Raw genomic sequence first — 26,913 nt, 5'->3', positions numbered from 1 at the left:
TAATTTACTACAGAAAGATAAAATCATATGCATGAAATGACTGGATTGCAGGGGAATGGGTGAAGTCCTTTCACAGCAGAGGTGGGATTCATGGGTAAAAGAAGCCAAAGAGTAAAGATGAATGAACAAATAAATAAAACATACAACACCTGTGGTTTGAGAGTTGTTTATGATTCCACCCTTGTATCGTTGATCAAAAGATAAAGTTTTGTACTCACATATACTCTCTGTGTGCAGAGTGCACAGCTGCTGCATTGCTGTAGCGCCACAGGACGATGGCTGATGACATGACATCCAGCGTGGCATCAAACTACAGAAACGAGAAGCAAGTAATTAGAGAGAAAGAAGTGAGGAAGGTCAAAATTATCCATTGGACCTATACCACGACTCTTTAAATGATCAGATGTCCAGTAAGACGTGTAGACAGCTTTAAATAACTTATTTGTGCTGAAAATAAAACCACTTCATTCTGAAATCCCGTGGAGGAGAATAACGCATTTATTTCAGCACAACAGAATTTCAGCGGGCACATGAACTGACTCAGGTTATGTATGAATAGGGATGAGTGGATGTAAGGATTTAAGAGTCTCATTAAGGCTTATAGTGGAAAAACTGCAGGAACCACTTTCAAGTCTGTGCACCACAAAGAGCGAAGTGTTGATGTTTGGCAGGAAAATCAAAGCCATAAACATCATTAACGCGACAACAGTAGCTTCATGTTGGATTCAGGACTTCTCAGGGAAAAACTTCTCTCCCTGAAGCCGGATCACAAAATAAAATCGTTATTAGTTCATTTTCAAATCATAAAATGTAAAAAGTAAGAAAAGGATGACTCAAAGTCTCACAGAGCTATCGATGATAAGCTGCTATGATCTAACCTCTTTGCATTGGGGCACATCCTCTTATTTTCTTCCTGCTTCTGTTTTAAAACTGTCATCTGCAGCCAAGCAATTAAACTGCTAATTAAAATCCAATCTTTAAGGAAGAGATAGCTAGCTCTGCAGATTATGGTTTATAATATTTTAATCACATTAGGCTAATCACATCTCCCTCCCTGGGCCCGGGTGTGGATATTGTAATTTTCACCTTCACTGCCATTACGTCATATTTTTATGATAATTCTCAGTGATTTCCTCCTAATAAGATTTCCGCTGTGTTCTAGTGGAGATCTGTTTAGCAAACACAAGAAGCATTTTGACATCCAACCACAGCGCCAGCCTCCAGTCCCTTCTCTGCCCTGTTACCTTGGAGACAAAAGGACCAATAGGACTTTGGTACTGGGATTCATTAATAAATCACTAGCACCCAAGTTATGACTAATTGATCAATGCAAATAGAGAGAAGAAAGGGGCGGGAACTTACGGCGAATCCAAATGCTGACGCGCTGTGTCTCATAAACGATACAGCTGTGGAGAGAGAGACGGACTGTTTACATCATACAAGTCTTTATCCCTTTTTAGTCACACTAACATATATGCACATGTGATTCAGCACATGTCACATGCACGATCAGTAGGTTTGTGACGCTAAGTGGGAAACAATGTGTTTATTAAATCAGCATAACAAAATGAAAAGCGACTGTGATTAGATGAGTTATTTCTTAAAAAATCAACACTGATATTCATAAATGTTCTTCCTTTCTATTGAAATCACCAGCACCTCTCACATGCATACACTATATCACTATATCTAGAAACAGGAAATTAAAACCACTGGGTTAACCTGAGCTGGAGTTCAATCAATAAAGAGTTGAAATCTAAATCTTTGTTTATTGTATTCCGTCTTTTTGGCAAATGATTAAGCAGAAAATGCAAGTGCAAAAAAGAACAATTACATTTTTATTTATGATACCACTTATGACATGTGAGCAAATTAAAGGAGTTCTTGGCAGGTTGAACCTTCATCTGATCCAGATTTTTACAGCACTGTCCTTTATAGTCTATAATCCTACTCAGTATCATCCAAAGCAGAACAACAAGCATTAAAAACTAATAGAAAAACACACAGCTCATGTATGTCCATCTGATGATGCTCCAGGCCATCCGAGTTTGATACGTGTAAACTTGGCATGATTAACTGTCTATTAACAACATTAATGATCGGCTAACGCAACATGAAGTATCCCTCGAATAGGATTAAAGGTTTTGTCATCCTTTATCTACCACACCTGTGCTGTTCATCTACCTGTCCTGGTGTGCTGTCCCCTCTTTCTGTGTGAGTGTGTGTGTGTGTGTGGTAGTGCATGTGTGTGTGAGAGAGAGGGAGACTCTCAGGGGACAGCACATGGTCAGTTTAATCACCATGGCAACAGGAGATTTGAGGGCAAGATGGCCGTTGGTTTGAACTCAAAGCTTTCATCTCCTCTTCGCCAAGTCTTTCCCTTGGCTGGTATCTCCTTTTCTTTTCCTTCCTTCTGGTTTTCTTGTCATGTTCCCTGTTTTATATATATATATATATATATATATATATATATATATATATATATATATATATATATATATATATATATATATATATATATATATATTGTAGCGGAAGCCTTTTGGCCATTTCTGAGACTTTGATGCTTCACAGTGTCAGGTAGGATGTGACCTTATTTGACAAGCTTTAATGACTACAACTGTGTTACAAACTTTTCAATTCTTTTGATGCCCCCAGTATGAGGATAGGATCAGGCTTAGCTGTGCTACAGCTATGCCAACACTGTGGAGAAGAAAGGATGGAAAAGCTGAACAGGAGACCGAAGATAACACGTGGTTGCTCACACATATGCTGTCTTTGTGTCTGGTTTTGTCCCAGATAGCATCACCCAGATTCTCCTCTTCATTATGAGTCACGTTCACCATCTTTCACGATTATCTGTGCCCTCACGTACAAACTGTTTCACATACAAAGTTTATGAATCTCTGGGGCTCAACCAGACCTCCGACCCATCTGTTGAGTCAAGAGAAAAAGTCGAACTGAGAATGTTTGAGAAAGCTAACACAGGGAAGTCGGACAGGTGGTGACTCCTCAGTCTGTATATACAGTCTGTCTACTATGTATATATACAATACATTATCCCTGGTCCAACATCAAGCTCATAGTTTGTCTTTATTTGAAAGGAGTTCCAGTAGACTGGACATTTCGTCTGAGTTGAGGTAGCTGCATTGGGTTCATTTGGTGACTACACTGTCTCTGTTGCATTTCATAGACAGAAATGATGGCATATTTCATATTGCCATGTGATTGTGCGTCATCATGTTCGCTGTTAGGCATGTAGGAAAGTGCAGGTCGGACACAGCTGGATGGATGGTATCGAGCGTGTATGTGTGTAATGATTAGGGTCTATGTATCAGTTTTAAACTTTAGTTTTGTTAAGCAGTTATATTTGTGACTTGGTGTGACGACTTCACTACCCTTGTGTCAAAACAACAATCAGTGGGGTAGCCGAGTACTCCCCCGCACTGTTCACTAGTTTTTATAGCTCAGTGCTTTGTCCATGCTCATCCTTTTTCCCAGTTGTTGATAGTAAGGTCCTCTCTTCCTCTGGGCTCTCTGTTTACCTACAAGGTGATGGTGGCTTGGCTGGAGAGACTTTTAGATAATCTGTTCCTGGATGTAAAGGCCACCATGTCCGATGCTTCAAATACAAACTTTATGAGGTGCAATCATCCATTTTCATTTTATTACACAGTTTTAAATACAAATAACATCTGTCCAGGACATCTTGGGAAATATCTGACAAACATGCGGTTTGAGAAGTACTGCCCATCACCAGAGGAAGCTATAACAAAGGTAAAGACGTACCCACACAAGAAGGTAAAATCACCGTAGGTATGTGAGGATAGTGTTTTATCACTGATAAGACCCAGACAGGATGTGGATGTGACATCATCATGATTCCAATAACTTAACCGGTCACCATCACCATTAGTTTTTGGTCTGGACAGTACAGTTGAGAGCCTATATTCTACATTTTTACTTCAGTGTGGGGAAAAGAAAACATGTGTAAGATTTTCTCAATATCCTGGAGATGCTCTAGTATCGCGCATCATCATATGCAATTCTACATTATTAGAAAATTAGCTGTGGTGATTGATTCTGTGCTTGGTGCCAGAAATTCAAACAGATATTATTGAAACTGCAGCATATTCAGAAGCAAGAAAAGACTTTTTTGTAATATATGATGCAATCTTTAAAATAGCCAAAATGGTTCACACAGGATAATTATCCACTGAATAAGAGAAAAAATCTGCTTACATCTGCATCTCTTTGAGGAACTTCTCTCTGCATAATATCTGACCTTCTGTCTTCAAATACAAACTGTAAAGCTAACAACATGTTCACTGAGGAAGCAGTTTTCACACATGTATACATACAATGAGCCTGAGATTTTTCTGCTGTATTTAAAATGTATTCAGTGCTTCAAAGAACAGATTCGTCATCTATTAACTCATTTGTTATTGCTGATATTATTCCTCATTCATCATATTTGTCTTTCACTTCATGCCCCCCTTTAATTAAACATGCACTCAGATGAAAAAAAAACCAGAATTCTCCCCTAAATAAAGCTGCTAATTTTTAAATAGCAGCCTCTTTCCTCTCCCAGCATGTATTCATTTCTCCAGTTTCTGCTCTCAGGCTCATTTGGATGTGCCAGCCGTCTGTGTGGTTACCGCCTGCCAGCAAATCGATGCCTCTCTTGAGGTGAGCAGACACGATTCTGTGTAACATCCTCTGGGTTGTTAGTTAATCAGGGAGTCAAGCATGCATGACCAGTGCTAACAAGACTGGGGAAACAAAGAGGGAAAGCAAAGCAGAGTATGGTAGAAATGGAGTAGAAGAAGGAGGATATAAATGAGAAGGAGGAGCAACTAAAAGAAAGGGGGTACATGCTTACAAGAGAAGGAGGAGAAGCAGCGGACTGGAAGAAAGATGCAGATGTGAGGATTATATAGAGTCCGGGGGAAAATGGGAACGTGAATAAGAGCAAAAATGTGTGTGTGTGTGTGTGTGTGTGTGTGTGTGTGTGTGTGTGTGTGTGTGTGTGTGTGTGTGTGTGTGTGTGTGTGTGTGTGTGTGTGTGTGTGTGTATTCATATCTTCCAAAGATTGGAAGTTTACTTAGATACTTGTGGGGACCAACAGCCCTTATAGGGACAAAAATGCTGGTCCCCACAAGTTTAAAGACATATGTGTGACTCAAAATGTGGTTTTAGTGAAAGGGTTATAATTGGGTCATGGTTAGGTTTACGGTAAGGGTTAGGTATTCGTCTTTCATGGATACGGTTAGGTTAAGGGGCTAGAGAAAGCATTATGACAATTGGATGTCCCCACAATTAGATGTGTGTGTTTTATACATAAAATGTTTGCACAGAGAAAAAAACCTGATAGCTTGGAAGTTCTTAATTGTGATTCTTCTGTGTTGCAGTATTTATTTTGAGGAAAACACAGTTCTAATAAGAACAGTCTAACAGTCTGACAATCTTCTATTCTATTTGCTAATAGTCCACTTTGATGTCCTGTCAACACCTGCATACCTCATAGCTGTAGCAATGGTTATGACTTGGCAGCAGTAAAAACCTAATTATCAGTGAGTTATACAAGAACTGGGGCCAGAGCCAGCACCAATATATTCTCTCTCTCTGGCTCTCTGGCTCTAGTCTTCCCTTGGCACTGATCACTGATTATAAGCAGGACTTGGATGAAGCAGCATCTGATCAGACATCACTTCCAGACCAGGCTTTGAACTCTTGGGGGTGTTGAGGACCAGCGAGCGAGACATGGTGGAAGCATTCATAATGACTACCGGTATTAATAGTTTCTGAGCTCTGTTGTCCTCTGCTTGAGGCAATATGCAGAAATGAAAATATAAATGATAAAAGCTTACAGACTATATTGGACAGACTTCCCCCTTTCTAATGGTTTGTTGGTGCTCTTTAAAGCTCGTTTCCTTTGGTTTCTGCTTGGTGCAAATTTTTCTTACTGCTCTGACTTTTCATTGTTAAAATGGTAAATGGTCTGTATTTGTAAAGCGCTTTACTAGTCCCTAAGGACCCCAAAGCGCTTTACACATCCAGTCATCCACCCATATTCACACACTGGTGATGGCAGCTACATTGTAGCCACAGCCACCCTGGGGCGCACTGACAGAGGCGAGGCTGCCGGACACTGGCGCCACCGGGCCCTCTGACCATCACCAGTAGGCAACGGGTGAAGTGTCTTGCCCAAGGACACAACGACCGAGACTGTCCAAGCCGGGGCTCGAACCGGCAACCTTTCTATTACAAAGCAAACTCCCAACTGTTGAGCCACGATCGCCCCTGTTAAAGATTTTGCCTCTGTGAGAATAGCATGCAGCTAATATTGGACTTTGAATAACTGGACAAAAGAAGAAGAGTCGTGTTTTCTGCAGAAGCAAAAGAGTTGAGAGTGATAAAGTGGAGTGCATAAGGTGAAGTCACTGTGATGTCGACCGCTGGTTTGTAAAATCCCCCCACTACAGCACCGAGTCAGTTGCATTCAGCAGCTGACTGAGATACCAGTCACATGAACTAAAGCATGCCCTGTTCTCTTACAGATGTCTATGTGATAACATTATATTTTGCAGTCAGAGGAGTCACCCTCTTCTGGCCAAGGCACTGCTGCTCTGATGCCCACAGCATGTCTGTATTTGGATAGAAACTGAAATGAAAACAAGACCTCAGAGAACCTCACAGAGGTATTTACTTGATAAAGAGAGCTCTGGAACTTGTTAGACATCCAAGAAGGCAACATTTCTATCAGATCACCAAGAAACAAATAAAAGCCATCTGGCCTTTGTGACAATTGTTCAGAGGGGAACTAGTGAGAGTGACAGATTGTAGTTTTGAGCTTTCTGGGGTGAAAATGAGCTCTGCAGAGTGTAATGCAACTAATGTGTGAGCTATCTTTGTCACACAGGCTGATAAAGGATAACTGTATAAAAGATAAAGCAAGCAGATATACAGCAAGTCCTCACTGCGAATTGACTGGTATTGATGTTTTTTATTGATACAGTACTATCATTGATTGGGTGTGGTTCCTTATTGATTGCTTATTGATGTCTGATCAGTTTTCAAAACTGTAGATCTACACAGGTTTTCAGCATCAAAGGAACTGGTTTCTTATCTCAGAGTGAACACAGTGTAGAAACAGAATAAAAGGCTTGCTCATGATTCACACAAGCGCTGGTAAAATAAACTTAATAGTATTTGAGGTAAACGGTGCTAGCGATTGGACAGTTTTGGCCTGGTTCTGAACCAGAAGTCCCATCTCTAGTAGCAATCACTGGAGTTACATTAGCTCCACCAGTAATGTGACCTTCCTGAATTTTCCCTGTCAGGAAGTTCTGTATGATGGGCAGAACTCAGAGGACGTAATGTAAAATGAAAGCACAGCTTTATTGCTGGACACAAAAATAAACATAATGTAGGTCAGGAACAAACAAGACTAAAACTGGAGAACACACGAGGAGAGACACGGACCATGAGAACACAACAAAGATGCAAACTCACAGATTACACCAGAGTGGAAACACCTGGAGAAAAAACACAGCTGAGCTAAATCTAACGAACAAGACAAGGGAAGCAAAACTAGACATAATGCACACGAAATGAGAGACTATCAAAATAAAACAAGTAGTAACTGAACAAAGAAACAGGTGGGCAGACTCGATACAAAGACAAGCACAGAGGCAGACTTCATACAGGAGACGCTGAGGACAAAACACAGAAACGAGACTAGGACAGACAGGCCATGAAAAGAAACTAACATACTACTAGACTAGAAATAAAGATGAACTCAGAGGCACTAGGAAATATTACACTTGTAAGACAAAATAAAGAACTTGAACATAAATTATCTCCTAAATGCAAATGAATAAATCGTGAGTTCACAAAAAGCTGGACACACTGGGTGAGAGAGCCAGGACCATGTACCATTGGTTAAAGCTGATCTGTAAATATCTACAATGTTAAAGCTAAGAATCTGCTTCATTCTGGTCAAACTGCTGAGAAATACAGTGTATATCCACAGTGGCACTTTCTACAGCAAATGCTTGTTATCCATCAAATCACCTCTGTTGCTGATTATACTGGGGGGAAATTCTGTATTAAATTAACAGAATCATTTGCAACCAAATAGAAGCATAATTATGTCCTCCCCTGTGTTCCTCAAGGGCAAGAGCTCAATTTAGGGATGTGAAAGTCATTTTACATCACACAGAGGAAAGGAGTAATCTGGGAGACTGAGAAAAAGGCAGAGGAGGGATGAGAAGGCAGCAGCACAGGCAGCAGATGGACAAATAGAGTGACACAGTGAGACAGCACGGGTGAGAGAGCAGCAGACAGAGAAAGGTGAGAGATTAAAGTGAGCGAAAGATGAGATTGTAGGAGGCACTCTTGCACTGCCAATCAATGCATCTCTGAGCTTCTAATCTAATCGAGGTGACTCATCTGTACTTTGAAAATAACTCCCAGTAGACTCGTATTGAAGTTGAAGATGGTTCCAAGATGAGGACAGAGATTCAGAGTGGTTGAATCGTAGTCATGTGGTTCAAGAGCAGTTAATTTTATTCCTTGAAAACATGGTCCTGGTAGATCTGTTATTTGCACAATGTAATGACGAGATGGAACTAGCAAACAGAGGCGGGTACGTAAAGAGCCAGAGGGAGAGGGGAGCAAAAAAGCTGGACAGGGAGCAGAAGGAGGGGAGAGGGAACACAGAAGGGGGCGAGCTGACAGGGAGGAGGAATTATGCATCATTATAGTTGGACGTAACAAGATTTTTATGCAAATCCACCTGTCTGAGCATAAATTTTGCAGTTCCAGTGGAAAAGAACATTTTTGTTTTACTATCTGAGGTGGAAAGCAAAACAAACTCTGACTAACAATGCTCAAGGTGACCTGCTGCAAGGCAATTCAAAAGACTCGCACTGAAGATGAAAATAAATTCAAAGTGCAAATGCAAAAATGTAGAATAGTTTTTTGTCTTAAATTAATTTAAAAGAAAATAAAATTTCATTGAATGTAAAGTGAAATATTTCAAAGCTTTGTAGCTCATAGCAGTAAGCTAAGATCTACATTTACACTCCACAAGTTCATCAAAGAATTGAACAAAACATTCACTCAAAATATGACATTATAGATATTGCACTGATTGGGAGGACGTGCATGTAAAATGATAACAAAACTTTTGGAGGTGGGGCTAAACTAGGGAAAAAATGTACTGGAAAGTGTTTTTGCTAACCCGAACCAAGACACTTGTATCCTCAAAAACGTCACTATCGCTGTCAGCAAAGACGAGTGAGCTTCACTGACTCACTGACTCGTTCTAGGGCCTCCTCCAGGATAAAGAAACGTGGACACTTCTCACCCAGCATTAACAGCTGAGGTAAACAGCAACGGACTGACATTCATAAATGGACAGGAGCCAGAGTTGTTTGTCCTACAGTGGCCTACAGCGTAATAAAGCTGATCATTTTAGCCTCCATTGATAGTTTTCCTGTTCATTACAGCTCTTGAGGTTTGCAAAGTGATTGGTTGGATTTAGCTTTGCTAACAGCTGCGACTGGATCACCACAGGATGACTTTATGGTGATTACATCCGTTTACTCTGAGACTCTGTGGGAGTCACTGTGAGTCACGATATAAATAAACACAAACTACTAACCTTACTACAAAACATATCGCCTTTCAGAAAACTATTTTGTGAAATGTAACCACAGTTTATAGAAGACAGGAGTGTGACTTCAGTAGATACACCTATTATTAGATTCATGTCTGTGTGTGTATTCCTTTGTGGTTGTTACTCTCCACTGGGGCAGGAAGTTAAAACAAAAGCCCTCAGGACGCTGCTTTCACATTAATTAGCAGCTTTAAGCAGACAAACAAACCCTCTGATGGCCATTCACAGACCCCCCCCCCCCCCCCCCCCCCACACACACACACACACACACCAAACTCTAAAAGCACATCTACATAAAGTATCAAAAATTAAGACCTTTAACCAAAGAGCTCGAGCTAAATTTCGATCTCCGCACACAAACAAAAACACGACCCTTGCCTTCTCGGCAGACACATCCGACATGGCTGCGGCCGTTTGCTCAGCTGCAAAATATTCTGTTTAATAATTCAGGACCTACTGCTCAGCTCTGCACTATGGCTGAGTTCACCCTGCGGAAAACCCTGCTGGGATACTTCCTTTCTCCCGCCGCCTCTCCCCCTCAGTCCTCTCTCATTTTAACCTCTCCCTTTTTTCTGTCCTCCTTCCTCTCTTCGTCCCCTGTGGGTGGCGCTCTTGCTCTCCCTTTGTCTCTGCCTACCTTCTAAAGGAGAAGTCATTCTTTGCCTCTGTTGCTGCAGTTGTATTCATCTTCCCATTCTCCTTCCCCACATCACCCCAACTTCGTTTTACTATTAATCACCCTTTTGTACTCCCTCCCTTCCCCCCTTTACTCTCGTCCACCACTCCTGTCTGTTTCCATCTCTTTCGTCATGCTTCTTAATTTGTCACTTTCTTCACTCCTCTGTCCATTTGTTCTTTCCCCATCTTAAGCCGTCCTGCCTTGATTCGGTACCTCCCTGCGGGGCTCCCCTACTCCCTTCATTCATCAGCGCTCTTCTCTCACTGTAGCCCAGCAGTATTGATTTGCAGCAGGGCAGAGCTGCAGTCGATGGGCACAGCGAGGGAGGCGTCATCTGCGAGCGGCTTGGTGCTGTGGACTCACGAGGTTTCATGCAGAGATTAAGTTAGGGCAAGCACACGGCTGGTTGGCCTCATGCTTCCGAAACACCTGCAGGTTTTAAAAAGCTTCATCCTGGAACCATTTTAAAAGCTTTTAGGTGGGGTTCAAGGATTTTCTGCAGCTTTCCTGCTCAATGCCAAGAAAGAGGTGTCACTGGTACGCTAGACACGAATGTGTTTAGAAAGAAATTAAAGTCCAGCAGAGTCATAAATGGATTGTGTTGGTACATAAGACATTTCTAATGAAGATTCTCTTAATTTCCTTTAGCAAGGGAAATTACTGTGCTGCAGGTAGCCAAGGGACATCCTGTAGCAAATTATGAGGCATCAAACAAGATTTCCTCTCAAGGTCTCCGCTGTGACCTTGAGGCATCATTAAGACCTTACTTAAGAGACTCCCGAGACCTTGGAATGCACTTCCACCAGATCTCCAGGCTACAAACTCTCTCTGCTTTAAAATCATGTTTTAATACCCATCTATTCAGAACTGCACACCCTTCATCATGACTTGATCTATTTTTACCTCGATTCACTTTTATAGTTGTTTTTTATTTTGTTGTTGTATAAGGCGACCTTGAAGGCCTTTAAAGGTGCCTGTAAATGAAATGTATTATTATTATTATTATTATTATTATTAAGAATGAGACACTTTAAATAATTAGACATCCTACGTTCAAATGCTTTCTACATCACAGTAGAAAGCATTTGTTCGAGACTAAACCTTTGCCAAACTGAGCAGATTCCAACTGTTCAAACCGTGTGTTTTTTATTGTTTTCATTTTTGTTGCCAACTTGGACATCCTTTGCTAAAATCTGTCAATCCACCACAGAAAGTTGACCACAAAACAAAGTACGACTAACTGTGGGAACTCAAATATAGTGTTTCACTTGAACTGAACAACACAGTTGTCAAAAAGCAAAAATATCATCTAGCTGTCAAAGTGCGGCAGTGTCGGGGGCAAGATGTTGGCACAAATGCAGGATTCATTCCGAACTCTTTAAAAAAACTGTAGCTGACAACGTGTTAGCATTCCGAAAACAACGAATCTCAGGAAAACAAAGAGGGCGAGAGGAGACTTGACATATCTACACAGGGTAATGAGGTTAGGGAAAAACAGGTGGGAACAAATCAGGGATAACAAGACAAAGGAAATTAACTCAATGCAAGGCACACAAGACAAGAGACTACCAAAATAAAACAGGAAATAACTTTCACTGAAGCCCGAACAAAAAAACACGGAGACAGGACAGGAGGTTATAAACAGGGTGAGAACCAGATTAAACAGCTCTACTGAAGGAGGTAATACTGCTCACCTGCATCTGATGCAGACACTGTGTAACTAATTTACTTCTGTTTGGCATTAGCTGCATGAATTTCTATATTTTCATACAGTTATTTAACTTATTTAACACAAAAAACAATATAAACTTTGTTTGCTTTAAATAAATGCACTAATCACCCTGTACACTAATTACAAGAAAGACTCACAGGAAAGCGTTTCCTGTGGGCCCATTACCACTCCTGGCAAGCCCATTAAATAATCTCCTCACTGCTTACTGTTTACCTAACTAATTTATTTGCTTTGATAAGACTCGAGCCTTCAGAGTTCCTTGTCAGGGATACAGTGAGTAATAATTAGTGGAAATCACAGAGCCAAACTCGGCAGCTGCTGTGGTTAACTTTGGCCCGTAAGTTCCACTGTGAAGTGAGTGGGAACAACTGCTACAGTCTGACATGTAGACAAGCAACACTGTGGCACATAGATAAACACGCTTACAACCAAACCACCGACATACACGTAACCTAACAAATTTCAGATATGGCAGGATGGATTCAGCTGAGTCTGACTGTCTGTTTTAGCCCTGCACGGAGACACCTGATCCCCTGCACTAGCTTGAATGTCTGATCTCCCGCCAACTCTTTCCCTCTCTTTCTTCAGTGAGATACATGCACTTGAGAGCTACAGTAATTTCCCAGCCTCTCTTTGTATCACTATTACTCAATTTCCCCTGGCACCTCTTCCTGAGAACATTTTCCATCTATGCTGCTCGAGTAAAACAAGATACAATGAGTTGCAAAACCCTCCTCTGTGCAAATGAAAAAGCTAAGCAGAAGCCTTCTACCGCCAATCTGGATTTATGCATGAACAGGACAGGAAATTATTCACATCCCTGTACTGCTCATTTAATGGTATGAAAGCCTGCAACTTTAGATACAACTTTATGTAGATTTGTATGCAAATATTAAGCACACTGTTTAAGGTAGTATGCTATACTTTTAATCTAGATACAAAATGTTTATTATCTGCTTTGGCATTGCCTATTATTTGACGTCCAGTGGACAAAACAAACAAACAAACAAACAAACAAACAAAAAATCCAATGTGTTCACACTGTGTGTACTTGCTAGTCTATTCAATACATATGTCTCTGTCACTGACCTTGAGGAGGTGCTGATTCAGAGATATTTCAGGTGAGGATTCGTTTTCATTGTAGCGCAATAAAAAACTGGAGGAAGTAAACTGAAGATAGAATGATATAAAATAACATGATGATGCATGCATTCATGCAAACCTCACAAAGTAGCACCTACATTTAACTAATAGAATAGAATAGAATAGAATTTATTGTTGTTATAGAGGTTATAGACTGGTATCTCTTCTAAACCCATTAAAAAGAAATTTAACAAAATTAGTAAAAACTAGACATCATCACTCCAAAGGGAATAATTATATAGGGTGAAATATATTAGACTGTTAATGGATGGTGGTGTGGTGGGGGTTGATGGAGGCCCCAGCTCGGGGGGAAAACCTGAATTGATCGTTTGCTTGATGGCAAAAGTTCAAATAGAGGGTGAGCGGGGTGTGAAATGTCTGAATTGATTGTTGCTGCAGGCCTTCTTCCTTAGATGGTTTGCGTAGACATCTTCTACATGTGGGAGCTCCAACCTTACTCCATACGTAGGTCCTTCAGCTCGGCAGCTGCACAGCGTCTGTGCCACATCGTGATGCTGTTTGTAACGATGCTGCAGATGTTTCTGGGGGAGCTGTGCTTGTTTCAGCTTCCTTAAGAATAACAGCCTCTGTTGGGCTTGTTGGGCTTTTGTGCCCAGGCTTCAGGTGTTGTCAGACTAGATGGCAAGAGCCTCTCAACACTCTCTGCTTCTCCCTGTATGTGAAGGAGGAAGTGGGCTGTACTTTCTCTTCTCCTGAAGTCTTATAAGTGTTAAGATCCACAAGAATATTTTATAAAAAAGTATGTAATTAATCATGCTTTATGAGTTACTCATCATGTTTGTCTTCATTATCAACAGCACACATTCCAAGCTGAAATATAAGGCTGTTTTGTCTGTTACACACAAGGCTGCCTTTGGCATCGATGACTTAACGCACTATCCAAGTAACATACAGTATTGTGCAAAGGTCTTAAGCCATTCATCATTTCTATATATTGAGGTTGGAGTTGGTTTGTATACCACTGTGGTTGTTTGGCTTCTTTCCTTTTTATAAACTTGCTGGTTAGTTTTAGACACTTACATGGTAATTACGTGGAGTTAGGGAAAGATTATGATTTGAGGGAAAATACACATATTCACAACACTGAAAGTTTAAAAACGATAAGTTGGGATTGACAGATGTGTCTGATTAACAGCATAGCCTGAGGACTCAAACTATCCCATCCAAGGATAAATGAGAACCCACTGGTGGTTTCACGTTAAACAACTAAACAGTAATGGTAGTGAATATTGTTGTAATTATTATGAACTAAGCGAGTCACCACTTTAACAGAAGTTAAAGAGGTGACTCTTGTATTCTTCAATGGATGGTTTCAATGCATGAAGAGCTGCTTGAATTCGTTATAATTCATGTGTAAAGTGTCACATCCTTGTGTGTACGCTGTGAGTGCGACTTCGTCTGAATATAAGTTGAGAAAGTTGGTTTGCTGTTTTGTTTTGTTTGTGAAGAACTGAGTCCTAAGCAGATCCACAGTGCTGATCTCCTGTGCACCTCTGACCACAGCGTATATCTCCCACAGCTAAATAATGAGCTCTGTGGAGACTGTTTTACATAATCAAATTGAGACATGCAGACATACAGAAATCTCTGAGATGCTCACACAAGCAACTGCACACACACACACACACACACACACACACACACACACACACACACACACACACACACACACACACACACACACACACACTGTGGGCTGCTATTTGTGGGAGGTAGGGGAAGATTATTTCAGCTGTCAAACACCAATTACTGTGATATTTTTGTAGCAAATGATAAAAAATGTTATGAGCTGAATAAAGTATTAGAGCTGTAAACGTCTCATTAAGGGTTCTCACTGTTATGCAGCCATGTGATTCAGTCGCAAAATGATGCAAATAAAAATACAATTAAAAAGACTTGAGGGGTCACTCGCCCCCTGACCCAACACTGACCCAACACTGCTTTGAATTTTAGTTTGTACAAAAGTATTTTCTCTAAAAAACAGTGGATTATAAAAGCAGACAGGGAACTGAGGCTACAATTGTCTAAAGAGCTTGGAAAGAAAAGCTACAATTCACACAGGTTTGTGAAAACTGGAAAGTAGAAGACAAAACACTGCCAGGCGTGATGAGTTTCGATTTCTTCACTGGCACTGTCTGAATTTGGTGTAAACAGCATGAAAGCACGGATCCATCTTTTTTTCTTCCTTTTTTGTGTGTTATGTTTGATTTTTCCAACAGGTTTTAAAAGTTTCTAATGTGTTCAATTCATACAGTTGGCCAATTAAGATTTTATTTAAATCTATTGACGATTATAAGGAACTGACATACCCTGAGAGAGTATCCAAACGTCACACAAAAAGCACCCAGTTAACCTACAGATCCATATCCAGGACCTGCTTAATGGGCGGTGATAGTGCCAACCGCTGCACCACCTTTCCAATATGTCACTTCTTTGATTTAGTTAGAAACCAGTGAATTATCAAAGAGACAAAACATGGCAGCTAACAGAACAGCTCAGGAGAAATGTTGATGGAATGGTTTCAGGGTTACTTTGATCAGTATTAGTAGTGTGCTAATGCACCCTTAATCACCCTTTGAGCTTTTGGGTGCACATAAACAAGAGCCCAGACTTCACACACATATTTAAACACAAATAGTTGAAAAATCCTTCTGAATATTTACCATTCGAAGGAAAAACCTTTCTACCCCATCTGACATGAGAAAATACTTCACTTATTTACAGGGAAATCCTTTAAGGCCAGTAGACACCAGTGAAATTGCATTTACTGTAAATTAAGGGCCCTCAAGTAAGCTGTAACCAAACCTGTGAGTCCTGATCTTGAAAGACAATCACCTACTAGTCATGTCAGTGGACAGTCTGAGAGTTATGTGCGGTTATGTGTAATTTTTCTGGTACAAAAAGTTGAGGATTACTGATTTCTGGATGCACAATGTGACAAGCAGTCCTTTCATAGCAACAGGCCTCCTGTTTCATCATCATCATTCACCGTGGTAACAACAGCACAGAAGGCGCCGATAGGCTCCTCGGCTGAAAACACTGTGTGATGAATTGGATTCAAAAGTGTGTGGCAGCTGAGGAAAGTAATTGAAGCCAGTATAACTGAAACTGGATGAAGATAGTGCAGCAGTACAGCTTGAGAAAGGATTTTAACACTTGTTGTGATGATACAACTCTTCCACACAACCACAATACTCCGTTCTCCTGAGTTTAAAACAAAGAAAAGACAGATTCTTATTATCACGGCTCTGACTTATCTCCACTACATTTGAATGTCAGTAAATGGTCCTGCTTTGATAAATTTCGTATGAATCTGCTTAAAGAATCATTTGCACTTCAGTCTACCTCACATCACAGCCCAGTTTCACTCATTCAAACAGGTCTGCACCAACACACAGTTTCATCTTGGTTAAAAATGAATGAGGTGGGAGTCATGACCAGAAACTATTTCCATCTATTCGGATTCAGAGTTGTCGCTTTCTGCGATGGATTGGAGGGGTGTATCTGACTGTGAGCTGGTCCTGTCATAACAAAGTAAAAAATACTGCACTTCTGGCATCTTTGAGAAGGTACCACACGCCCTGTCCAACATCTCCCTTTAATTTGCACTTGTAATTCCTTAAATTAATTAAATGGTTCCATAGCTTTCAACCTGCAACCATGTCTTTGGGGTGTTGCCATATTTTAATTTGTTGGTGGATTAACAAGTTATTTATTTCTCTTGGGACTAAGTCTCTTTCAGAGGCAGCCCCCAGTGGCCACTACTGGTACTGCAGTTTTTAGCGCCGCTTCAATCATAAGCATTATTTTCTTGTTTTTTTAAATGCTGAAAATATAGCAAAGGCATGATACTGTGGTTTTCAGTAACTCAATATTAAATGCTTTATTTATTATACATTATATTATAGACTATATTTGGCTTATAATGGCCTTAATGAATACAAAATAGTGACACCGAGTTGGTAATCTTTTTTGAGGCCCTTAAACTATTCTTAAGTGTCCAAGTTCATTCAATCCCTTTTATTTACTCCTTATACATGTCTCAGTGGTATCCTGCATTAGAATTTGATGAGGCACTTTTCCTAAACCATTACACTATCTCTCACTCACATTTTGTTTACCATCAGCTGTTAAAACCACCCAATGGAAAAAACAGAATCTATCTCGACATTTTATTTGTTGTAACAATCACAACTGAGACTGAAAGATGAAAAAGAGGAATAAAAAAACCAAAATGTTTTGCTGTTACAAGCACAAATATAGGTTGGTGTTAGTAACTACCAGGCAGTCGTGCTCATCTTCTTACACCTGACTTTCAGGGACAATAACAACATGCAGTTTTTGCACCGTGTGAGTTGTGTATCATCACGTAGTGTGTGCTTGTCCTAGCTGAATGAGGGAGACGCTGTATATACAGTATGTACTTTCAGTGCTGCAGGAGCTGGGACACCTGGCAGCTCGAATTTCATTTCTCATTTTATTTTACATTTTTTTCTTGGCATTAAGTGAGCTGAGGGGAAAAAGAGACACATACCTTAAGCAGTGCATGCACCATTATCCACACCCCGCACAACAGAAACAAGATGAAACAGAAGTCTTACTCAAAGCGTTTCTGGCTGAGGTGCAAAGGTTTACAAGCCTGAGTGACAGTGATTGTTGTTTTTGGTGCTTCCAGTTAAGGGTTCACTAGAATTTTGTCAACTCATTCTCACCACATGTCTGATATAACCCCCACCTTCAGTGTAAAATCCATTCAGTGTCTTAGTGTCGTGTGTCGTGTGCAGGCTGTCGATTCACTAGAACATCCTGAGCCACAGTTATAAAAGACTGAGCCTGAGATTGTGAAAGAAAAATCTATTTTTGGTTTATTGGCCAGGATTACGTTTTTACACACATGCATGGACACAGACACACAAACACACACACACACACACTTGAAACAGGAGACTAATTTGTACTCAATTTTCAGGGACCTCTTGTCGAGACAGCCAAACCTACTTGCATTCTGCCTGTAAGTGCCTTACCCTGTGTTATTCTGTGTGTGTGTGTGTGTGTGTGTGTGTGTGTGTGTGTGTGTGATGACGCCCTCAAACCTTTGATGTTCAAACTGCAGCAAAGATATCATCGACCAACAACCTGATATTATTTTTATATGAAAGATAAACTTGGCACAAAAAGAAAGGATGTTTGTGATTGGTCGATTATTTCTTTGCTGTAACTATGCTACTTGGCAATAAATCTGATAATCTCCTCTGGAAAGCTTGTTTATTATTATTATTTAAAAGGAAAATGCATTTGTAGGTTGAGCAGCAGAGTTGAGTATGTTGCACCCATCAAAAACTTGCCAAATCTTCGCTGCTAATGCCAAACAGCTTATTCTGCTGTGGACTCTTATATCGTGTCATTTCGATGGATGAAGTCTGAAGAAACAAGACATATTGGCAATTTAAACATTTTTTAATTTAACAAACTGGGGCCTCAGTGACATGTGGAAGAAACATAAAGAGGAACAACAGCCTGGCACCTCCTCCTCATGCTGATTGTGTTGGTCACTCTGGTACGGACAGCACGCTTAAGCTGATCACATAACTGTTCAAAGGGGTGGAGGTCAGGACTGCAGGAAAACCCCGCTGTGGGATTGCCAGTGGTTGCAGAATCTCATCTTGATATCTCTGCACCGAGAGTGCCTCCAATGACAGCAAGCCTTGTTTTTCCAGAGAGAGAGAAGATGACCTTCACCATCACACTGCCTCCACCAAAAGCTGTTATCAACATAGTGTTCTCCATGTCTTCTCCATACTTTGATCCTACGACAAGACAAGGAAATGGTCTTCTTCTTTGGATGTCCACTTCGCCGCCTGTCTCTGACACCTTCTATTATACTGAACTTAGCCTTCAATTTGGAGAGGGAACAACGGCTCACTCAAAAAATGCTGCAAAATGGTTTAAGTTGCACTATGGCACAGGTCTATCCAGACCAGTGAAACAGGGACGCTGCTCCAAAATGCTACAATCAGGCACCTAGATAGATAGATAGATAGATAGATAGATAGATAGATAGATAGATAGATAGATAGATAGATAGATAGATAGATAGATAGATAGATAGATAGCATGTACCATGAGTGGGAGGTGGGTTACTGTCTATTCAACACTCACAAAGAAGCTATTATGATTCAGCTGTAGGGAAAACAAATGATCCCAGAAACACATAGAGTTCCTTTGTTAACTATAGATTTTCCATGGAATGTGTGTTTAGCAGGTGGCTTTGCAGCCTGCATGAGTTCCCTTTGATGGAAAAAACTGCATAAAGTTCCTCCACAAGAACCAGAATGTGTACATTAATTTCCAGAGACTTCTGTTCTCAATTTACCGGTCGATCTACGTCCCTACCCTCACCTATGGTCACGAGCTGTGGGTAGTGACCGAAAGAACGAGATCGCGAATGGCTGGCCTCTCAAGAGGGGCTCAGAGTAGAGCCGCTGCTCCTCCACATCGAAAGGAGCCAGAGAAGGATGCCCCCTGGGCGCCTCCTGGGTCAGGTATTCCGGGCATGTCCCACCGGGAGGAGGCCCCGGGGCAGACCCAGGACACGCTGGAGAGATTATATCTCTCGGCTGGCCTGGGAACGCCTTGGTGTTCCCCCGGCACAAGCTGGAGGAGGCGGCTGGGGTGAGGCAGGTCTGGGCTTCTCTGCTTGGGCTGCTGTGACCGTGACCCGGCCCTGGATAAGTGGAAGAAAATGGATGGATGGATGGATTCTGTTCTAAATCTAGTCTTTTGTTAAGGGATGAATAAATAGCCTGAATGCTAACATTAAAGGGAAAACTGAAGGTCGAGTATTCATCTACAGGCATTTCATCCACTGTATAAATGTACTGTAGCTAAAAACTGCACCTTTGCAAAGAGAACATTTTAACGTACTATTCATTTCCTGAACCACTCAAACTACTTCTGAATTCACCACTTACTATCATCAATGCTCAAATCAGTCTTTATATAACTAGATTTTTTCAAAAGAGATAAAAGTCCTGAACTCTTATTCCTGGAAATGGAGGTACCACTAACATTCACCAGCGTTGCTCCAGCTGCTCCGTGGACAACAAGATAAGCTATCTCTGTCCACATGTTGTGAACTTTATCAGCCCTTTACTTCTTCCCCTCTTTATCCTGTCACCTACTTATCTTCATATTCTCTATCTGACTGCACTTCCTGGCCCTTGTGTGTTCTCCCATGCACAACTTTGTATTCTGCGCTAACATAACCCTAACAGGTCTAAGCCAGAATGATGAAGGAAGAAATTGAAATTACTCTGCAGAATGAAGATAAACGACTTGCTCGTTCTTTCTCGCATTCATTTCCTCGCTCCCTCATGTCTCCAATAGTATTTACCTGTTCCACCAGCTCAGTGGTATAGCCTCAATAAAACATTCATGCATTAAGGGGAAAATTAGGCTTTCCCAGTCGCTTTTCCCTGAGGTCAGCCAAGTCAGCATATAATCTGTTCCCTGGAAACAAATTGCAGAATGAAGAACCCCCGGCCTGTTGGTAATGGATCCAGTGCAAGCATCAGTTTACCATTGATCACACTGGACCTGGCTGTTGGGTGTTCTTGGAGCTCTCCTGTTTGTTCCACTGTGTTATCCCACTGCATGAGGAAAGAGGGTATCTAGTATAAGAACGCATATAAAAATGCACTGCTGCTTTCATTCTCACTACTGAATACAGTGAAAACTGTTATTCTTACTCTCCTCAGATCAATCAAAGCAATTTGTTGAATTTCTGATTTTTGTTCATAACCAGTGAAGTATGTCAACATGCCTGGATCACTTCAGCGGTTTGTCCTTCACTCTGTAGGAAACAACAGTAAACTTTTTGAAGGTTATTCAGTGGTGATAAGTGTGAAACGTAAAGTCCTCACAAACGTTATGAATGTACTTTCAGTGATGTACCAAACATGTCAAATGTTAGATTCTGTGTTTTGCAATGTATATGAGACATAAATGTAATTTTGCCTGTGGCCTGTGATGTTAACTACATTACATGGACATAAAGTATTGAGCCACACCTCTCTGAATTCAGATGTTTTCAGTCCTATTTCCATATATGTATGAAAGCAAGCTGCTAGTCATGCAATTTGACTTTGCAAAAGAAACTGTGGTTCTTAAGGCAGATTTCCAACAGTCTGCTGACTCAGTAACTGCAGAGTCCCAGACCTCCTCTGGCATTAACATGAAAACAAACCTGTGCGTCAGGAGCTTCATCGCATGGCCGAGCATATCCTGTAGGTGTAAGGTGTGCAGGTCCCGCTGCTTTTGTCCATATACTGTAGACTGTTTCAATGCCAGTTAAATAGACACAATCCTCCTGAATAAAACGCCGCTGAATGGCACTTGCGGTGTTGCTCAAAGTACCAAAAAAAATAAACGTGAACATCTCAACAGCAATCGTGACTCAGTTACTCAATAAAAGCATTATTGTAAGGAGCTTCACATAAGAACTATTTTCTGTCTATTGAATTACACACAGAAATTCAAACAGACACGTGCAGCTTACTAACATCACAGCGCAGACAAAATTAAGACCATTAATCGTTATATTTTCCATGTTGTCACAACTATTACATGCCGATGCATGCTTAGGAGATGTTGTTGGGTAGAAAGAACTTTTCTGCATAAGAAATGCTAACGATGGTCATGGAAATGCTGTACAGAGAGATATGAGTGATATGGCACGCTGAGTAGACTTTGAGAGTCATTTAGTGACTTTGTCCTCTTCACTCCGTGTGGGACAAGGCTTATCATCATCTATCACAAGTGCTAAGCTGTTCCAGGACCAGAGATGGGCAGTAACGCGTTACTTGTAAACGCGTTACTAGTAACTTGATTACTTTTTTCGAGTAACGAGTAAAGTAAGGGATTACTATTGCAAAAACGGTAATTAGATTACCGTTACTTTCCCGTAGGAACGCTGCGTTACTGCGTTACTAAAACCGTGATTGTTTTGCGAGAATGTCTCATGACAGTGACGTAAGCGAGTGCGACGTTCGTGACAACAGCTGTGTGCAGATCAACAATGGATCATATATCGAGTGCGGAGAGAGTATGAGCGTGCAGCGTTTAAAGCGTGGAAGTACTGACCTTACTTTGAGTTTGATTCCATAAAAAGTGACAAAAACATTAGTGTCCGCTGTGCGTGGGAAGAAAACTTCTTTTTACAGCGAAAAAAACCCCTAAACTTCCAAGCAAGCACCGAGTAGCTACGACGTAATGGGAAACTCACAGAGAAACTCGTGGGTTCTTCAACTGACCGCGGCACACCTGCACCAGGGTAAACCTCTGCCTGCCCCACTCCTGCTTTACAGGTGAAAATAGAGCAACAGGACCGCTGAGTCTTTGACTTTATTTATTTTCTGCTGTGTTTTACTTGCATCTATTTGAAAGACTGAGTGTAAACACAAAAAATATTTTATTTTATGTGCTGGAATGTGCAGAAAATAGGTTTAAATGTTAAACTAATTTCTTCCAGTCAGAGAATGTTGCAGATAATTAAATCTTTGCTTGATGCATAAAGTTAAAAGATTAAAACTAATAAAACAAGTTTTAAAAAGAGACTTTTCCATTTGATTACATTTTGTATGATGATGATGCAGAAAAAGTAGAATTGGTCTGAAAGATCTATCACTTTATTACCTCTTCAGGTTGTAAATCGTGTTTTTAAAAAGTAACTAAGTAATTAATTACTTTTGAAAATAAGTAATCAGTAAAGTAACAGGATTACTTTTTTGGGGAAGTAATCAGTAATTAGTTACTGATTACTTTTTTGTCCAGGACGGTCAAAAGCCAACTGCGGCCCCACAGGCTGCAGGTTGGGCATAGAGGTTACAACCCCAACCTGTAAGAAAACCTTGTCTTACAGAAACCTAAGAGCCATTTAGCTCCATTATACTTAGGAGGATGTAAATGCATTTACAGTGGGTTGTTTCAATGTGAGTTCACCAATTTAACTGATATTAAGTTCAATTCAATTCAATTTTATTTACATGGCGCCGAATCACAACAACAGTCGCCAGCTAAAGCTGCTACAAAGACAACCCCAACAACTCCATCAGACGACCCCCTATAAGTAACCAATTGGTGAAAGTGGGAAGGAAAAACTCCCTTTTAAGGGAGGGGCGGCCATGTGCTGCGACCAGTTTGGGATGAGGGGAGGAGGAGGAGATAAAACTGTGCAAGGTAATAACTAAAGATTAAATGTGGTGTATAAACACATAAAAAATCATAAACAGAATTACAGAGCAAAGTAAATATATGCAAAAATTATGATGTGAACCTGTAACTTAATTAGAAAATGATTGTCATTCTTCTTCATCCTCTCTCGTGGACTCCAGAGTATTTCATTAAGATGTGTGGTTGATGTTTTGAACCATTAGGAAGAAAAAAAAGCAAACTTCCTCTGCTCAGCACTTGAGTAGCTCACATGGGATTGAACACAATGCTGCCTCCACTTGTGTTACAGGCCGATTAACTGAGCTGTCATTAATATTTAACGATATTCACAGGACTGCTTTTCTCATGCCTAGATCACATGCAGCTGCACGTGACGCAAGACGTCGAGCCAGGAGGTGAAGCTGTGGGCCTCAAACACAACGCCGCAGCGAATAAGGACAAATTAGCTCCTGTTAAGTCTCTGCATCCTAACCACCGGTTTTCTGTTTGTATATTTATTTTCAGCGCATACCTGCTTACTCGTGTTGTGAAATGCTACACCCTGACGCTGTACTGCAACCACACCATGTGACTAAAACGAAACATCCTGAACACACTTTCACTTTCTCTCGCAGTCTCTTCTGACACTTTCTTTTTTCTGATCACACTGCACCACCCCACTTCTTTGGCTCATCAGTGAGGTGCAAAACTAGTCAAGTGGTGCTGACTGATAAAAGATGGTGTGAGGCTGCCTAGAGAGGCTGTCCTATAATTATGCTGCAGATGGAGAGTTTCTGACAGCCAAGCAAATACACAGATAAAACACTCCATGGCTTCTGATAAAAAAAACGCCAACCCAGAGTTCCCTGACGCACCAACAGGAGAGCAGAGGTGTGGCGGAGAGGTAATTTTACGAACCCGAACGAGCTGTTCACCATCACTGTGGAGTTTTCTGGTTTGCAGTGTTTGACAACAGTGGAATCAAACTCATTCAAATATTAAAGGTGTGTGCCTAAACGTCAGTTTGCCTCAGCTGGAAAATAAAGTACCTCTTACTCTGCGTCAGCCCTGCAGCATTGTTAAAACAATTTCTCCTGAGCCGCGGATCGATAGTGCACTGTTGCTACAGTGAGGTAGGATATCTTCTGTGGCTTCATCTTTAAAATGGCATCAGGAAACTTTACATATCGGCACAAAGCAGTGCCTGTAAGTAATCCAGAAACAGCACCTCGACCAGAAAGATAAACCTGAGACGTTAGTGCACTCACAACACTTCACCTCTCTCTGCACAGATTTTTAGACTTCATACATCCTTAAAAAACTGGAGTAAGGCTTATTCTTACTTCACTTCCTGATTTGAGCGGAAAAATATGTTAAAAATTAACTTCAACAAACTCTATTTGCCATTAGCGGATAGAGTCCCATTAGCCACATCAAACCCAGGAGGCAGCGTGGTTGTAAAACCTGATTAATGTAGTGTGAAACCTAAACAGAGGCCTGTTCAGCGTGACTAAAAGGCTGGGATGGACAGGAGTACCTTGACAACACTGGAAACAGGTTTAAAAGGTTATTACAAAATGCCACCATTTGTAGTTGAGGAGATTGCAGTGAGTTATACACAAAAGGCATGTTTGACTTATCAAATTTATCTAATTACTTAATCTAGTTTTTTTTTCTTTTTTGTGATTTGCTCAATGTTTCCACAAACAAATTTCTGCATTAAAAGGAATTGAATGAGAGTGAGAAGTTCATTTCTCTGTGTCTGTTTTCATAACAGACACAGAGAATAACTTAGCTCAGAGCCAACTGACGACTGAAGTAGTTTAATACACCGTGCATGACCACATGGTATCCACTGAACATCAAGGGTTTGTAGGAGAGCACAAGGGTGTGCATACAAAAAGACACGCACACGCTATTGTTCAAAGGACTCGTACATAAAGTTACACAATGAAACTAAACAAGTGCAGCTCAAGCGTAACAATCCTGGAAGACGACCATTTATAATGACGAGCAGAAGTTCAAAGTATCAAAGCGAGAAAGAAAGATGCTTTGAAAGTGGCATAGTTGCTGGTGCTACACAAGCACATCGGAAAATTTCAGAAACTGCATAAAACCCCCATAAAACTCTTGTGTTTATGGAGAAATGTCCAAAATGTATCCAGTGAGTGAGCAGTTCTCTGGGCAAAAATGCCTCGCTGTAGCCAGAGGCCATGAGAGAACAGCCAGACTGCTTCAGGTTGAGGGCAAAGTAACTCTGACAAACACTTTGACTTATTTTGATTCACAGCCAAAGTATGCAGAAGAGCATCTTTGAATGAAAACATGTCAAATCATGAAGCAGATGGGCTTCTGCAGCAGAAGACCACACCAGATGCGACTTCTGATAGCTGAGAACAGGAAACTGAGACTACGTCCACACGTACACGGGTCTTTTTGAAAACGGAGATTTTCTGTTTTCGTTTTAAAAAATAATCCCGTCCACACGTAAACGCAGAAATGAAGGAAAACGCTGCTATGAACATGCCAAAGCAACAGGTGGCGATATATTCCTAACCGTGCAGAAATGTTGGCCAATCAGAAGTCTAGAAGCCTCGGTGGGAAAAAGTAAACAAAGCTGGGGCGTAGAAGCAGAACCGAGTCGTATGTGTGGAGGGACAGTAACTGTGTGTGTATATATAAACATTTAAACACTGCAGAGAGAACAATCAACAGTAACAGTATTGTAGAAATTCATTTCACCGAAACAATAACGTGGCGCACACTGTGACGTCAAAAAATGCGCACACCTTTGACGCTGCGTTTTCTCCGTTTTTCTCGTCCACACATAAATGCAAAAACGGAGTTTTAGAAAATATCCACCCTGGCCGGAGTTTTTAAAAATCTCCGTTTTCAGTGACCGAAAACGCCGTTTACGTGTGGACGAAAGGTGCAAACGCATAGAAAAATCTGCGTTTTCAAAAATACCCGGGTACATGTGGACGTAGCCTGAGACTACTTGCTTCTGCTCACCAGAATAATAATAATAAAATAATAATACATTTTATTTGAGGGCGCCTTTCAGAAACCGAAGATCACCTTGCAAGAGAAAAAATAAGCAAATAATAAAAATAAGGTAGAGTATTGGAAATAGGACGAAAGCACGGCTCCATCCTGCCTTGTATCAATGGTCCAGGCTGGTGATTGTTGTGTAACGGTTTGGGGGATAGGCTTTGGTACCGGCTGAGCAACATTTAAATGCCACAGACTGCCAAAGTATTGCTGCTGAGCATATTTGTCCCTTCGTGACTCTAGTGTGCCCATCTTTCAGGACAAAACTCAAATGATCTCAACAATAAGTTCACTGTACTCAAATGATCTCTGCAGTCAGCAGATCTCAGTTCAACAGAGCACTTTTGGGATGTGGATAAACACGAGATTCACATCATGTATGTGCAGCCAAC

General features: G+C 40.9%; 1 protein-coding gene across 1 annotated transcript in view; it reads right to left on the bottom strand.

Annotated features, from left to right (window-relative positions):
• tmem163a (transmembrane protein 163a) overlaps nt 1–26,913 on the bottom strand; it is a 63,008-nt gene that overhangs the window by 16,511 nt on the left and 19,584 nt on the right. The window contains exons 3-4 of the mRNA XM_004566005.4: nt 1,363–1,406; nt 219–310 (exon numbers count right to left, since the gene is read on the bottom strand). Of these exons, the coding sequence (XP_004566062.1) occupies nt 219–310; nt 1,363–1,406 (136 nt within the window). The remainder of the gene's footprint in view (nt 1–218; nt 311–1,362; nt 1,407–26,913) is intronic.

Source organism: Maylandia zebra, linkage group LG16, assembly GCF_041146795.1.
Source record: "Maylandia zebra isolate NMK-2024a linkage group LG16, Mzebra_GT3a, whole genome shotgun sequence".
NCBI lineage: Eukaryota > Metazoa > Chordata > Actinopteri > Cichliformes > Cichlidae > Maylandia > Maylandia zebra.
Note: the sequence above shows the minus strand (reverse complement) of the source record. Positions and strands in the feature narration are given on the sequence as shown.